Source organism: Strigops habroptila, chromosome 7 (assembly GCF_004027225.2).
Source record: "Strigops habroptila isolate Jane chromosome 7, bStrHab1.2.pri, whole genome shotgun sequence".
Classification (NCBI taxonomy): Eukaryota; Metazoa; Chordata; class Aves; order Psittaciformes; family Psittacidae; genus Strigops; species Strigops habroptila.
In genome coordinates this window covers 2509951-2525434 of record NC_044283.2, presented here as the reverse complement: position 1 = coordinate 2525434, position 15484 = coordinate 2509951, and the positions used below count along the sequence as shown (strand labels likewise).

General features: G+C 40.2%; 1 protein-coding gene across 1 annotated transcript in view; it reads right to left on the bottom strand.

Moving 5' to 3' along the window:
• Positions 1-1241: 1241 nt before the first annotated feature.
• The window catches only part of C7H20orf194 (chromosome 7 C20orf194 homolog), a 78801-nt gene continuing 64558 nt past the window's right edge, over positions 1242-15484 (bottom strand). The window contains exons 30-37 of the mRNA XM_030491485.1: positions 13535-13670; positions 13099-13185; positions 11892-11998; positions 11110-11184; positions 10748-10950; positions 8707-8772; positions 7822-7915; positions 1242-6316 (exon numbers count right to left, since the gene is read on the bottom strand). Coding sequence (XP_030347345.1) covers positions 6204-6316; positions 7822-7915; positions 8707-8772; positions 10748-10950; positions 11110-11184; positions 11892-11998; positions 13099-13185; positions 13535-13670 — 881 coding nt within the window. The 3' untranslated portion in view covers positions 1242-6203. The remainder of the gene's footprint in view (positions 6317-7821; positions 7916-8706; positions 8773-10747; positions 10951-11109; positions 11185-11891; positions 11999-13098; positions 13186-13534; positions 13671-15484) is intronic.

Genomic DNA, 15484 nt, shown 5'->3' with positions numbered 1-15484 from the left:
CCATTGGGTGTTTTCTTTCCTACCAAGACATCAAACTACCCCGAAGGTTTATTTTAAGCAAATTCAATAGGAGAGATCACACAAGCACCTTGTTGAAAATGTACAATGGGAACCAAACCCAGAGCTATTCAATTGGCAAGTGCTCCATTTATGTGCAATTCCTGTTGTGAATTCATTACTCTAATTAGGTGAGTTTAATTTATGAAGCTAAAGAGGCTGTCTTTGTCTGTGGACATGTAGGCAAAGACATTCCGGATCCACTCACAATGGAAGGCAGAGGAGCTTGTGTAGAGCTAAGCAGAATGGGAAACCTCTGCAGATAGTACCAGACTCACCAGATCTAGATGAGACCAAGGAATAGGACTAAATCTAACTGATATCTCTTTGAGAATGAAACTCATGGAGCAGGCATCCCCATTATTACTTCCCTTTTAAAGCATTTTAAGCTTTATATTAGTTGAGGGCTTTGCTCTTCCTGACTCGTAGAATCCCAAAGTGGTTTGTGTTGGAAGGGACCTTAAAGCTCATCCAGCTCCGACCCCCTGCCACGGGCAGGGACACCTTCCACTAGAGCAGGTTGCTCCAAGCCCCTGTGTCCAACCTGGCCTTGAACACTGCCAGGGATGGGGCAGCCACAGCTTCTCTGGGCACCCTGTGCCAGCGCCTCAGCACCCTCACAGGGAAGAGCTTCTGCCTCAGAGCTCATCTCAATCTCCCCTCTGGCAGGTTAAAGCCATTCCCCTTGGCCTGTCCCTCCAGGCCCTTGTCCAAAGCCCCTCTCCAGGTTTCCTGGAGCCCCTTTAGGCACTGGAGCTGCTCTAAGGTGTCCCCTTCAGGAGCCTTCTCTTCTCCAGGCTGCCCCAGCCCAGCTCTCTCAGCCTGGCTCCAGAGCAGAGCTGCTCCAGCCCTCGCAGCAGCTCCGGGGCCTCCTCTGGCCTCGCTCCAACAGCTCCACGTCCCTCTTGTTTTGCTGCCCCAGAGCTGGATGCAGGGGGTTCTCCCCAGAGCGGGAGAATCCTCTCACTTGTCCTCCTACAACTAGCTTTAAATTTTACCCATCTAGAGGCCCAAACAAGAAGGTCTAAACTTATAATAGCAGCTTAATAGAACACCCCAAAACCCCAAAATCAACCTTAAATCCTTAAACCTTTGCAATTTAGTTTGAATATAAAGTAGTCACCTTTCCACCAGTTTAGAAAACTAACAAATTTGAGAAGAAAACTGCTCAAGAAGCTTAAAAATTCAAGTTTAGGATGTGGTTTATTAAAGGAGTCAAAAACCAACAGCAGATGGATACTGTTTATTGGTTCTTTCCATCACATCTGAGTTACAGGTGTAAAAGTCACACAAAACTGCAGGTATAAACATGTAAAACAATACAAAAATAAATGGAAAGGTAATTTTATATTTACTGGATCAAGTTGTGTAATAAATACGATAGGCAAAAAGCTTCAATCACACCATTCAGTTTAACTGAAGTTACAGTAGTGTTTGTAAAGACAAGTTCTTAACTTAAAGTTGCAAATATTAAAGCATTGAGAACTAGTATAAAAGTGAATTTTGGCACATTGTAAAGTGAGAAGTGTTACATTAGTATCTGACCCTTGTGTCAAAATGAAGCAGTTTCTCACTAGCTTTCTGAGGTACATCTTTAAACAATCTAAATTAGATCAATAACGCGGTTCTACCAACTCACAGTTTACAATTCACTCTACTAGTTGCAATTGGGGTTTTTTTCCCTTTTAAGAATACCAACGTATTCCAGAGCTTAAATCTGTGCAAATTCAGAAAAGTTTCAATTAAAAATAATAATAATAATAAAAGGAAACTTATTAGGGAACTTTTACGTGCAACTTAAATCCCCTCTGCAATCCCTTCTGTTAATTGCGAAGTGTAAAATCAGACTAATACCAAATTGCACAGCTTAAAGATAAAACACTCCGAGATTGCAGCATGAATCCAGTTGCAAACGTTCCTCTCCTAAGTTTATCACATTTTGTTCTCCCTATAACTTCAGTAACTCCTGATCACACTCATTCTCGGTGAGGAAAATAACAAAACCACCACCACAAGCTGCTAACATGAAGGTCAGCAAAGCACGTAAACCCCTTGAGGACTCTCAGCACTTCTTCACCAGATCAGAAATGCCTGGACACAACGATACTGTCACCAATTTTCAGAATACAGTGAATAGAAAGGTACAGTGTAATGGCACTTCTTCTGTATCCAAACATTTGTGGCTTAGAAATGGTGCTTTTAGTTGTTTTTAATAGTTTTACAGTAGCTAAAAAGAGTTTCAAAACTAGAAGTATCTCGATCCTCGCCTTAACTTCAAGAGTGAGGAAACCAGATTACCCTATAGATGGGGTTTGGTACAGTATAAACTCTCCCACCAGAGTACAAAAGTTAGCCTCTTCTACAAAAACAAAGTGCTGCTGATTGTTAGAAGGAACTCCAAAATAATCAGCAACTGCTCTTAAACTATCAGCAGCATCAGGCATTTACACATTGTAGTCCTCAAAGAGTTTTCTCTTATACAGTTTAACCATTTGTGCTAATATTCTTTCACTAGGTTAATTTTTAAGTCCTTTCACCAAAACCGTTTTTCCTTTAAAAACCAAAAAGTGGGTGCAAGCAATACAACCCATGACACCCATTTATTCTATGCTTCAGGAATAAATGGGGTCACCTGCAAGGCACTACTATGTTTAAAGGATATCATTGTCACAGTTTCACTATTTCAGTATCTTTTTTTTCCCTGTTTTAAAGTCACAGTTAAAAACTAAGGAAAAAAAACCAGTAATTGAGGTAATCAATTTCTTTTAATACCAAAATATATTAATTGAAATAGTACCAGTATGGTGAAAGGTCTTCTTAATACACAGCTATTACCATATAGCATGCAGTACAGTATAGAAGTATACTAGGCCTTTGTTCCAAGCTCTTCTGCTTCAGTTTTTAAGGAACAGCTCCATTTGCACAGTAGCAAGCCAATTTTGGAATACTCATTTCCTTTTTGTTCATAGGGCACCTCATAATTTAATATGATCCCGGATGAATTAGGCCCATTCGACATTTCTTTTTGAGAGCTGCACAAATTGGAGTTCTTAAAAAGAGTTCAGCAGAGCAAAATAAGCTACAGTATCTTCATCTATTGGTCAATTGCACTTAAATCTACTCTGATACTGACTTAGGAGTTGAGACGAAGCACCGACGACCTGCCCATGGTCCCAACCACTGGAGTTTCTTCCGACGTTACATACCACTAGTCTAGAAATATGGCTTTGCAGATTAGATAACTTGTACTGGAAAGGAGCACGCTGGGTTTACACTAAGTTTATCGGTAAAGAACTAGAATTTGTGAAGAATTTTCTAATGCCCCTTTTTATTGCAGTGTTACGACCAGGATTTTATACTCTAATAATCCTGGTTCGATCAATAGTTACATGCAACCAATTGTACTTAGTTTGTAAACCGCTTGCTAGCCCCCCCAATTCACTGCTAGCTACACTTACTCTACCAGGCACTACAGTATCTTAAGACTAAAGTATAGCCATGCATAGATAAACTCACGAGCCTTACCATGATGCTCTATACCTGTAACATGGGTTACCCCACAAAGCCTAGAAACACAAACTAATCGCTGGCTTTTAATTGTACTTTAACAGGATACAAGTAGTTTATAAAGTCTCGTGGTGTGCAAAATCAAAATTAACTCTAAAATTCAGACAGCTTCTTAAATCTAGAAGGAAAGCTAGGAACGAAACCTTATCAACAGCTAGATCCCAACCGGCAGCACCTGGAATTCCACCTCTGTGCTGTGTAACCACCACAGCGCAGGCACCGAGCCAGCTAGTAGCAATGTGTACTGAAAGTCTACCTAAAAGGTGTTTCAGTTATTGAAATTTCAGCCTTTTCATATTCCAAAGGTAAAAAATACATCTCCTAAGGAAGGCATAAAACTGTATCTAGCCTTAGGTTTGATGGCAGGAGTTCAATCCTGTTTTCCTGCCACAGAAAGAGACTGCATGGACATGTTACAAGTATTTTAAGTGTACTGTAAGGAATTACTCCTCCCATTTCTTACTGTATTACATACATCCGACTGAAAAGTTGCAGTTGCATTAACAGATTGAGCTGTTCCTGAGGCAAAGGAATATGAAAGTAAAGAATTCCTCATGGTCTGTTTTCCTTTGACTACGTTCTGAACACACAGAACGGTACAATAATCTGCTTATTCAAATAGGCTTCAATAATTACCTTTAAGTAGCTGCTGGGTTACCTTATAATCCTTCAGTAGCGAGCTATGAAATCTCACTGAAATTTGTACTAAATTAGGTTAAAGGACAAGTTGTGAGAATTCCTATTATATAATTTAGTAGCTATTAAGGTTGCAAGTACTTAAAACGTGCTGCATCAGTTTAGTGAAATGCTATGACGTGCAAATTCTTTTGAAAGCTTCACAAACAAGTTCTTTCAACACTTCAAGTGTATCTTCTGATATTTTTTACCTTTGGAAATAAGTCATTTTCACAACAAGGAATTCTTCAGCTTCAGAATCTCCCTTTTCTTTTGCTCTGCTTAAGTTTTCTCATGCTGAAATAAGAATCCTTCAGAGATAAGCTTCTAAGTAACAGCAAGTTGCAGATTACCGCCGCTCATGTCATGTATTTTCTACCACAGCAATAACTGGGTAGAAAACAAGGTACCTCTCCACTTAACTCGTTTCACCCTGAAATGTATGAACATATTTGCTTTAGACAAGTCAAAATTTCAACTGCAGGTTCAAACTGTGCAGTGGTGATGAGACACACAAGAGTCCCTCAGAAAAATGCAGATCCCTGAGTGTTCCCCCATTTCTCGCTTTGGGAACACCCTGACAGCAGTGGGATTAGGTAATCTTCCCAGTTTTTTAAGCATTCCCCTATTTCTCGCTTTGGGAACACTGTAATAACTGTGGGATTAGGTACTCTTCTGAGTTTGTTAACTGTTTCCCCCATTTCTCGCTTTGGGAACACCCTGACAGCAGTGGGATTAGCACTATTCCAAGTTTGTTAACTGTTCCCCCATTTCTCGCTTTGGGAACACTGTGACAGCAGTGGGATTAGGTTCTCTTTTGAATTTCCTAACTGTTCCTGTTTCTTGCTTTGAGAACATCCTAACAGCTGTGGGACTAGCACTATTCCGAGTTCTTGAAGCATTCCCCCATTTCTCGCTTTGGGAATGCTGTAACAGCAGTGGGATTAGGTACTCTTCAGAGTTTTTTACATGTTCCCCCATTTCTTGCTTTGGGAACCACCTAACAGCTGTGGAATTAGCACTATTCCGAGTTTTTGAAGCATTCCCCCATTTCTTGCTTTGGGAACACCCTGACAGCTGTGGGATTAGGGACTCTTCTGAGTTTTGAAGTATTCCCCCATTTCTCACTTTGGGAACCACCTAACAGCTGTGGAATTAGCACTGTTCTGAGCTTTTTATATGTTCCCCCATTTCTCGCTTTGGGAACAACCTAACAGCAGTGGGATTAGCACTATTCCAAGTTGTTGAAGCATTCCCCCATTTCTCGCTTTGGGAACGCTGTAACAGCAGTGGGATTAGGTACTCTTCTGAGTTTTTTACATGTTCCCCCATTTCTCGCTTTGGGAACCCTGTAACAGCAGTGGGATTAGCACTATTCCAAGTTTTTGAAGCATTCCCCCATTTCTCGCTTTGGGAACACCCTGACAGCAGTGGGATTAGAGACTCTTCTGAGTTTTTTACATGTTCCCCCATTTCTCGCTTTGGGAACATCCCCCAATCACACATACTGATCCTACTGCTGCTGTGCAACAGGTTTCAAGGGACACCCAGAGACTGAAGTGGTTTGACTACCTGCATGACAGACCAATTCCATGATTACATTCTGACCTATCAGGAAACAGAGTTTTGCTTCTTTTCTTCTTCTTTTACATAAGTTTCCACTACTAGCCAGAGATTCCAAGTGATGCTTTTTACAGTCTGGAATTAAGGTGAAGTGGAAGCAAACCTGACAGTACAAACAGCTAAGTAGTTACCATATTAAAATGCCAACCTTACAGGAATGATCTCTTTTAAGTTTTAAAAGGAGTGCTGAAAACTGTCATTACACTTAATTTTCTAGCAAGGACAACAGCATTTTTGGTTACTGACAGTAGGTGGTTCAGAAATGCACCCAACACACGTGCTTATGTCTTCTGCTCAAAGAGATCATGATACTCTTGTTCTTCTAGTTCTCTGTTGTACTTCTCTATCTCCCTGTTGGCTTCCTCCAAGTAATCGTTCATGAATTGGTCCATCACTGGTTTTGAAACACTAAGGAAAAACATTGGTGCAAACAGCAAAGAACATACAGGTTGGAAGGAGCTGCCAGTTCAGGGACACTTACTGAAAGCAGAAATCCAACGTATTACCTTCTGTGAGTCCCACAGTCAGACCTAACCACAACTACTCTGTATTACTGGGAAATAAAGGAGTTGCACAACAGACATTTCCCAATCAAGAGGAAGAATATAAGAACAGCAAAACTACAGAAGGTTTGCAGATGTTTACAGCTATTTTGGTTAAGTGGAAGTCTAAAAATCTCTGCCCCACATTCAAATCATCCCAAAGTGGTCAACCAGTGCCTGTATCTTTTATTGCCAAACACCAAGATGGTGGTGGAGTAAAGGTCCAGTGAATACTGAAGTCAAAGTGCACTGTTAAGACTATTTTCTGCCAGTTCACCAGGACTAGAAGGTGGTTTCAAACATTAAAGTTGTCCCATACAGCACAGAAAACAACTGTTTGTTCTTATTCCAAAACAGAATCACAGAATCCACTTGGATTTTTGTGAAGTTTGTCCAAGATAAAGTGAAAAGTAAACTCAGAATAGAAAACCAAATTGGAAAATGGTAATAAAACAAAGACAAAAAGCAATAGGAAGTTATGGAAACAAGAAAGGAGAATGTGAATACACTGGAAAATTAGTATTACTCTGGTGTTTCTTGCCAAAGACAGAAATATGATCAGGTTTAAATTAAGAAGTAAAAATACTTCACTAAATACTACCTCAGCTGCAGTTCGTATTCTGTCCATTGACACCAAACAAAATCAGCAAGGACAGTGCATTTACAAGTGTGTATACGCCACGATTTGGTCAGTAAATCACTGATAAGCTGAAATGGTTTTAAAATAAGGTTTTACTTGCTTAAGTGAGTTTTAAAAGTGGTAACAAAAAGATGCACGTCCCCACCTAACTGAACACTCTGGCCACATTCCCGCAGTGCACCCACTGAAGTTTCTCTCCTACAAAATGAGAGCAATCATTGAACATCAGCTTCACCACAAAATATGTAGCAGAAAGAAAGGATTCTGTAGTAAAACCTAAAAGAACCCCGATTGTTTTTACTTGAGTGTGTGCACGCACATGCCTGCACACAAGATTATATTCATTTGGAAGTTTTATTAGTCATGACCGGGCATTATGCAATATTACAGCACTATTTGGCTCGAAAAGGATTTCTTTGACAAGCTGTGGTCCATAAATTATTCTCTCTGTGAGCTCATGTACAGTTGGGGAATTTATTGGTTAGTTCTACTCTGCTTTTTAGATCCTATCTCTGAAGTGTTTTAACAGTAAGCTCGGAATGGCAAGTAGCCATGCACAGATTGAAGGAACTAAACTTTTCACTTCAGATTACCACCTGCAAATCAAATTGGCTCTTTACCATATCATCTGCTTAGACACTCTACATTTCAGATTTGCATAGCCTGTTGCCTACCTAAAAACCCTCACCAAAAAGAACCACACATTTTAAAGGATACATGGATGATAATCCATTTTGTCACCAAAAAAATTCACAAATTGAGTCCCGTTGTAAAAATAACCAGCTGGAAGTGGATCCAAGTGGCGTTTCACCTATATTAAGAGAGAATATAGCATACATTAAACATTTAAAGCTCAGAATTGCTTAGAGACAGTCCTAACAAACTTAAATAGATAAAAGAAAAACTCAGCAGAAGGAATTTAACAGCCAGGGAGGAAGGTATGGCTTCTGGCTATAAAAGACAGCATGAGAAATGACATCCACAGAGACTAGGGGAGTTCTGTACAGCAACACTACTCATAGCCATGCCAAACTCTTAGGAACCCAACTCCAGAGACAGCACTTACAACCTAAAGGTAGTTGATGAGGGCAGGATTAGGCATTTGGGATTCTAACTTGCACAGCACAGAAAAGGGAGAAACACGAGGAAAGACCATTACAGTTCCAAAAGCATGTGCTTGGCCAAAATCCAGAGAAGCTGTGGCTGCCCCATCCCTGGCAGTGTTCAAGGCCAGGTTAGACAAAGGGGCTTGAAGCACCCTGCTCTAGTGGAAGGTGTCCCTGCCTGTGGCAAGAGGTTGGAACTGGATGAGCTTTAAGGTCCCTTCCAACACAAACCAGTCTGTGATGATTCTATGATCTTAACACCCCCTCTACTTTTCAGAGCTAACCTGAAGCTCTGAGATTACACCAAGATTTATATCTCAAATCCCTCCTGGACAGCCCCAGTTGTGTTTCAAGCATATCAACAGACAGTAAGTGACATAATAATTTAGTGCTGAGCACACTTCTTATGACACGTATGGGAGGTGCTCTATCATATAAATGCATATTAAAGAAAATCAGCCAAAAGAAAGGCTTGCTATTAATTGCTTCTACTTACGTGAATGTTTTTTATTTCCTGAAGGGTCAGCATTCCTCTGGTTTTCAGGGCTTTCCTCTGAGGTTTCTGTATGAAGAATTAGACCCCAGTTATATATATACATAGATATAGATATAAGGAAGAAATTCTTCCCTGTGAGGGTGCTGAGGTGCTGGCACAGGGTGCCCAGAGAAGCTGTGGCTGCCCCATCCCTGGCAGTGTTCAAGGCCAGGCTGGATGAGGCTTGAAGCAAGCTGCTCTAGTGAAAGGTGTCCCTGCCCATGGCAGGGGGTTGGAACTGGATGAGTTTTAAGGTCCTTTCCAACCCAAACCATTCTATGATTCGATATACATACACACACCCCCTATGGAGTGACAATGTGATCCTACAGTTTAACAACATCTAAAACACAAACAGAGAAACCCCAAGCCAAAACCACAACCTAAAAAACAAACCAGAAAAGTTCTTTCTTAAAAATGATTGTAGATAATGGTAGTGAAATCTCTGATCACGTTATGATGCTCAAGGCCAGCACAAAAGTACTCCTTTTAGAAGCATGTATTATAAAACTGGATTTCTAGACACGCTTATTCGATTATATCAGTGCACTCAACTTTGTTCTGAAAACAAAGGTAAAAATCAAGTGATCTTACATAAGGCACTGGTAGAAATGTCAAAGTCTAGAAGTATTTTAAAGAACACAATACAGCTTTACTGCAGAAAGTTGAAGAAAACTGGCACAGGAACAGAAAAACAACCTAGTTTTTAGTCTGAGGACTTTTATAATTCATTTCTTTCATGCAGCAATTCTGAGAACAATCTGAAACCCTGAATTAGCCATGAATAGTGAGACTGTGCAAAGACTATTTGTAGCCTTCAACTGCTCAGCTTCACACTTGAGATAGCATTTAAGCTCCAAGTTTTCATAAACTTAAAATAGTACTCCAGAGCACGCTTCCTTACATGCCAAAAGCATTTGTCTCCCTATGCTACCCATGTGATATGTACAGAGCATGAGATATCACCACAGAAAATGTGTACTTCAAGTAACACAACCTGCCAGGAGAACAGAGGGAAGAACCTGAAGATGCTTAGAAACAGCTCCAACAATGATCTGCAGGAAACTTTTTTCCCTTCCTACACAACTTTGTAGAGATACTCGGTAAATCCTAAGCCATAAAGTAACCATGAATACTTTAACTAATAAATGTTCCAAAACGGGCATCGCCAAAGGGCACAGTTGGAACTATAGGCTCAGGTTGCAACTAGAATGCTAAAAGACGCTATTTGCATGGTGGAACAGTTTCTGTCCAAGTGTATTTCTGAATCAGAACTCAGGACTCACTTCCCAAGACCTTGATGTGCAGCCTGGTGAATGAATACCTGCTGGTATTACTTGGTTATGTAGCAGTGAACCACCTTGTCCTGCACTCCTGGTCAGGTTGTACTAATCACTATGTGAAGTTAGCAACAACTAAAGCTGCAAAATGTGCCTTCTAGGCTTCTTAAGGCATGCATATTCCCTGTTCTCTACTCCAACTTCTATTGCCTGGGTACATTGGCCATGCAGAAAAAGTCTTACATAGCTGCACACTTGACAAATTAAGCCAGACAAAAATGAAAAGAACTACCCTCCATTTCAGTGGATTAATTCCAAGGAGGTTTAATTTAGTGAATCAAAACAAGTTTTCAGCTTTGCAGCGTTCAGGTACTTCAAGAAGATTTATTTCATACTACACTTTAGCTTTTGGCAATCATGCCTCTGCTAAATCATCTTGTGTTTATTCTGGACATATTCCATTTGCTCAAGCATTCAAGAGCAGCTCAATCCATGAATAAGCTGTAGCAGATATTAAAACAATACACAAATTACAATGCGCATTTGCAAACTATTAGTCCTCTTTCTGAAACACATTTACACCCTGGAATCATAATACCTTGGTAGAAGAGAAAGGAGATTAAAAAACCCTCCAAGTTTCATCCAGACACTCGGAATCCTCCTTTTCTTGGTAAGAAATGCAAAATAGATCACAGTCAATGAACATAAACATGCCCACGAACCTGTTTTGCTGTTTCTCTGAGCCAGTCTTTTATATCCTCTTCCTTAAGAGAGCAGCCAATGAACACAAGGAAGCACTCCTGTTGACTGCTGCAATCTCTGTTATCTCCTCTTGAATCAGGAGGAGTTGGCCCCTCCTGAACAGGCACAAGGCTTAGTGAATTAGATGATGTGTTGTGACAGACTTCAATCACTTTATCAGAATCTAACAAGTAGGAAAGAGAAGAAAGAAACATCCTGATAAGTGCTGGTCTAATTTAACATCAACACGTTGGTGTAGAAAGAATACAGTCCATTAAAAAGTGTTCAAATATATAGAGAGATGCAATCACAAGACAATGCCTATGTAGTAATCTGCCCTTACCTGAAAACTTAACTTTGCCCAAGATGTGATAAATGTTTCCAGAGAAAGGACTTGGCTTGAGCAATGACTTAATCGCTGTTTGAAATAGAAGACAAATAGATTATCTCACTTATTTTCCTTCTCCTTGGTGTAGCTTCTGGTCAGACCTATACTACAGGTCTCTAATGCACATCCCAAAGCTGCAGTGCCCTCCAGAGCCCCACTACATAACATCTCTATTAATTCCAAGGAGAAATCTCTACACATTCTCATTTCTTTGCTATGGGGTAGGTGGGAAATACCATGTGTTTGGCTTAATGAACGCTTACAGTGTGTATGGAAAGTAAACTGGTGCTCCTTAACACTGTTTTGCTATGGAAAGAAGGAAAGGCATGATTATATGTATCTATTCTAGCAGCCTAACATGGAGTTGAGCCTATTTTCTAGTAACTACAAAGCATTACTTGGCATAAAAAGTAGAAGCCAATGGTCACTTATAAACTATTTCAACACCATCAAGTAAAATTAAACACAAAATAAAAAGCAAACATATGAAGATAAGTGTCTCTAGAAACCCCAAATTAAATTAGCTTCTCATCTGAACAAAATCATGGGTCATTTTCCCAGAGCAGACGCTAAAGAAGATGATTTACTGTACTTTAAGGAAGGAAAGCTGAATTTTCAATTAAAAGTTTATTTCAGCAGTAATGAAATAACTGTGCTACGTCAGTGCCTTCCTTCCCCTCTACTCCTCAGTATTTCCAACTTGGATTTCAATCAAGTCAGTCAAAGTTCATTTGTACCTTTACATTTGGTCACGAATCTTGTCTTCTCTAGAGGACGGTTAAACCATACACAGATCTGAACCATTGGAGGGAAGACAGACCCAGCTCCATACTTGCCTTCATACCTTAAAGACAATTAATATTGGGTTAATATTGGGATATTAACAGTATTAGATTGTTCAGAGCACCCAGGACTCCCTTTGATGCTCTTCCTGCTGCCATCTTCTTTAGTTACATACTATCTACATACTATTCTTGCATATTATGGCTAGGTTGGATGGGGCTTTGAGCAACCTGCTCTAGTGGAAGGTGTCCCTGCCCATGGCAGTGGGTTGGAACTAGATGATCTTAAGGTCCTTTCCAACCCAAACCGTTCTATGATTATCACCAAATAGATTAACAGTTGTCCAAAAGTTTTAGATACATTCTTTTCCTTCTTTCTCCCTCTCCCTTTGGCTCCCCACAATCCGCAAGCAGCTCTGACATCCCGAGCTTTGTGCCAATTTACTTCAGGTGCTTTACTTGCATCCAACTTAGAGCAAGAATTATGAATAAAGATATACATACACACAGGGCTGGCAAGGCACGGTAAATAAATCGTGCTTCCAGCACTATAAACCTAAGCAGAAACCAGTCAGGCAGCAGTTATGAAGCCTGACAGGTTTGTATTTTCTGCCAAATAGGTGCAGCACAGATAACTGCAACAAGATGTGTGAAGAACCTTGAACCATGCAAAATATTACTCAGTATTAAATGGAAAGCTTGGTACCACGTATTACTGTGCCCTTCACCTCTGCCAAGACTGTCAATAACGTTGCTGGGGTTTATGAATAATTGTTCTGCTAATAGCTAGGCTGACATAGCAAGTTCATTCCAGTAAGGCTGAATAGCTGTCAGAATGAAATTACTCCAGTCATTATTGACCTCACCCATCCCAATCCTTCCCAGCTTATTCCCAGAGGGTTCTTTTCTATTCTTCTGAAAAGCAACAGTAATTTTGCCATTCATTTAAATGGTGTCCAGAAAAGGATCCTTTTCCCCATAAAAGGACAGCAATCGTGTATCTACTAAGCAAACTCATCAACTCTCTTTTAAAAGTGATTTATAAAGCTGTTGCTTGTTCCAAATGAGTAGTCTTGATAAAAACATAAAAATTAAGTTAGGCTTTTTAATCTTCAAGTTAATTAGAAAAATAGTTTTAATACTTCTCAGTCTAGATACTTGCCAGCCAGGATACATTAAATACCGAGCTCTCATCATCTGAGGATTTGAGAAACTGCTTTCTGAGAGAATTAATTCAATGTCCTCATTCCTATAAAGAGATAAAGATGAAGATTCTTAAGTTCAATAAAGTAGCTGCTATCTATAGGCTACTGACATAAAACAGTGTTAGTCACAGTAAAATGGAGAGTATTATAGTCACAGTAAAATTAAGAGTATTTTTCCCTTAGTATGACAGTAACATAAGTCATACTCTGCAAACAAAGTAAGTTTCCTAAACCCTATACTTATATGACTATAAATTAAAGGGAATATGCATTTTGCATGAGAAGCAATTAAGTAAAATCTTGTATAAGTTACCAGAGTAAAACAAGAGAGTACAGGTTTCTACCTGTCCCATCTGCCCCAAGTGACAAATACTGGACAGTGATCAACATTACCTGGTTACAACTCCATTTTCTGCCAAGATGAAGGAAACACCAGGATTTGCTGCTCGGATGAGGCTCTGCAGCTGCACGAGGAGCGGATGCTTCTGCTCTGTAGCGTGACTTGTGAAAACCACGTTACTCACCAGGCCTGTGGAAGGAGATCAGAGGATGGTTTAGAGAAGTCAGGTATGCAACACTGACTGCTAAACAATTACATGATGTAACAGACATTCTGCTCTTATTTTCCTTCCATCTCGCTACATTACAGTTATTAAGGAGAACAACAGAAAAACAAGCAAGGAACATTTTATCTAACAGAAACAATCTAGACTAAATCAATCACAAGAATCAATTAATTAAAAGAGTAAGTTCATACAAGAATCAATTTGAGAATGACTAGTTTAATGAAAAGCACTAAGGTTTAAAGCCTCTGGCAAATTCTATGTGTAGAAAGACTGGCTAAACAGCTAAAAATCAGTATTTTGGACTCTGACAGTTGCCACTTCCAAAAATAAGAGAAGGGTTTGGGGTTTTTGTCTCTGTGTTTAAACAAAAGACCCCGAAATGGCACTCTGATAGCAAGTCTGAACTCCAGGCATCAAAAAAGATAACAGAGGAAAACAACGGGATAACAATTTTCCCCCCATTTCCCTAAAAGAGCTTTTTCAGACTTAAGTGTGACTTCATCTTGCACCTAGTGCCAACAATTTCATTGAGGAAATGGTTACTCTTCCTAAGCAAAAGCTCTCCAAGATTTGAAGATGGCATCACCCAGTTCCAACCCCCTGCCACGGGCAGGGACACCTTCCAATAGAGCAGGTTGCTCCAAGCCCCTGTGTCCAACCTGGCCTTGAACACTGCCAGGGATGGGGCAGCCACAGCTTCTCTGGGCACCCTGTGCCAGCGCCTCAGCACCCTCACAGGGAAGAGCTTCTGCCTCAGAGCTCATCTCAATCTCCCCTCTGGCAGGTTAAAGCCATTCCCCTTGGCCTGTCCCTACAGGCCCTTGTCCAAAGCCCCTCTCCAGGTTTCCTGGAGCCCCTTTAGGCACTGCATCTGCTCTAAGGTCTCCCTTTAAGGAGCCTTCTCTTCCCCAGGCTCAACTAATCACTATGCAGAGCAGAATATGTGAAGCTCACCCCATGACCTGCTCCTTACAGTTATTCTCCGTCTTTACAGAAGTCACTGAAGTACATGAATCCTTGCGGAGGCTTCACTACACAGAAATTTCTCTACCAAACGTTTCTAGGGTACCTAAATTATACCATATCCTCCCAGTCACTGTCACTTGCATCACTGACCCTTTCAAGCTAGAGTTTTAATAATAGCAAGTTTCCTTCATTAGTATTACTCCTTTTTTTATCTCCCTCAGAAGTTTCCAATCCCATTTTGGAAATATCTATGTTTTCTCTAATACACAGCGGCTCTTGAGAGAGGTGGGGTGGGAGGATAACAGCAACAAGCACACATAGACATCTCAGTCACACATGTGCCTGAAATAATTATGTACACCATGCAATTAAGATGGAAAGTACAAATAAAGTAATCAACCACCACATTGTGGGTGTACTATGTGTGCAGTTCTTAATATCCCCAAACTTGATATTCATTTAAAGGTCAAGTTTAATTAAAAACATAGTTATACTTTCTCATCACATCTCAATCTCCCTCTGGCAGGTTAAAGCCATTCCTCTTGTCCTGTCCCTACAGGCCCTTGTCAAAAGCTCCTCTCCAGCCTTCTTATAGCCCCTTTAGGCATTTGAAGTTGACACAGAACAGTAAAAGGACTGTGTAACACAAATGCTATGAAGCATTTACAGTTAGAAACACTAGATAATTATGCAAGCAGTAAGCTGGCAAAGCTTAAAGATTCAAGACAGAAAATATTGAGGAAATCAGAAACCTGTGCATCTTGTCTCATGCTCATCACCCATGCTCTTTCTCCATCAATCTCTGCTTCAT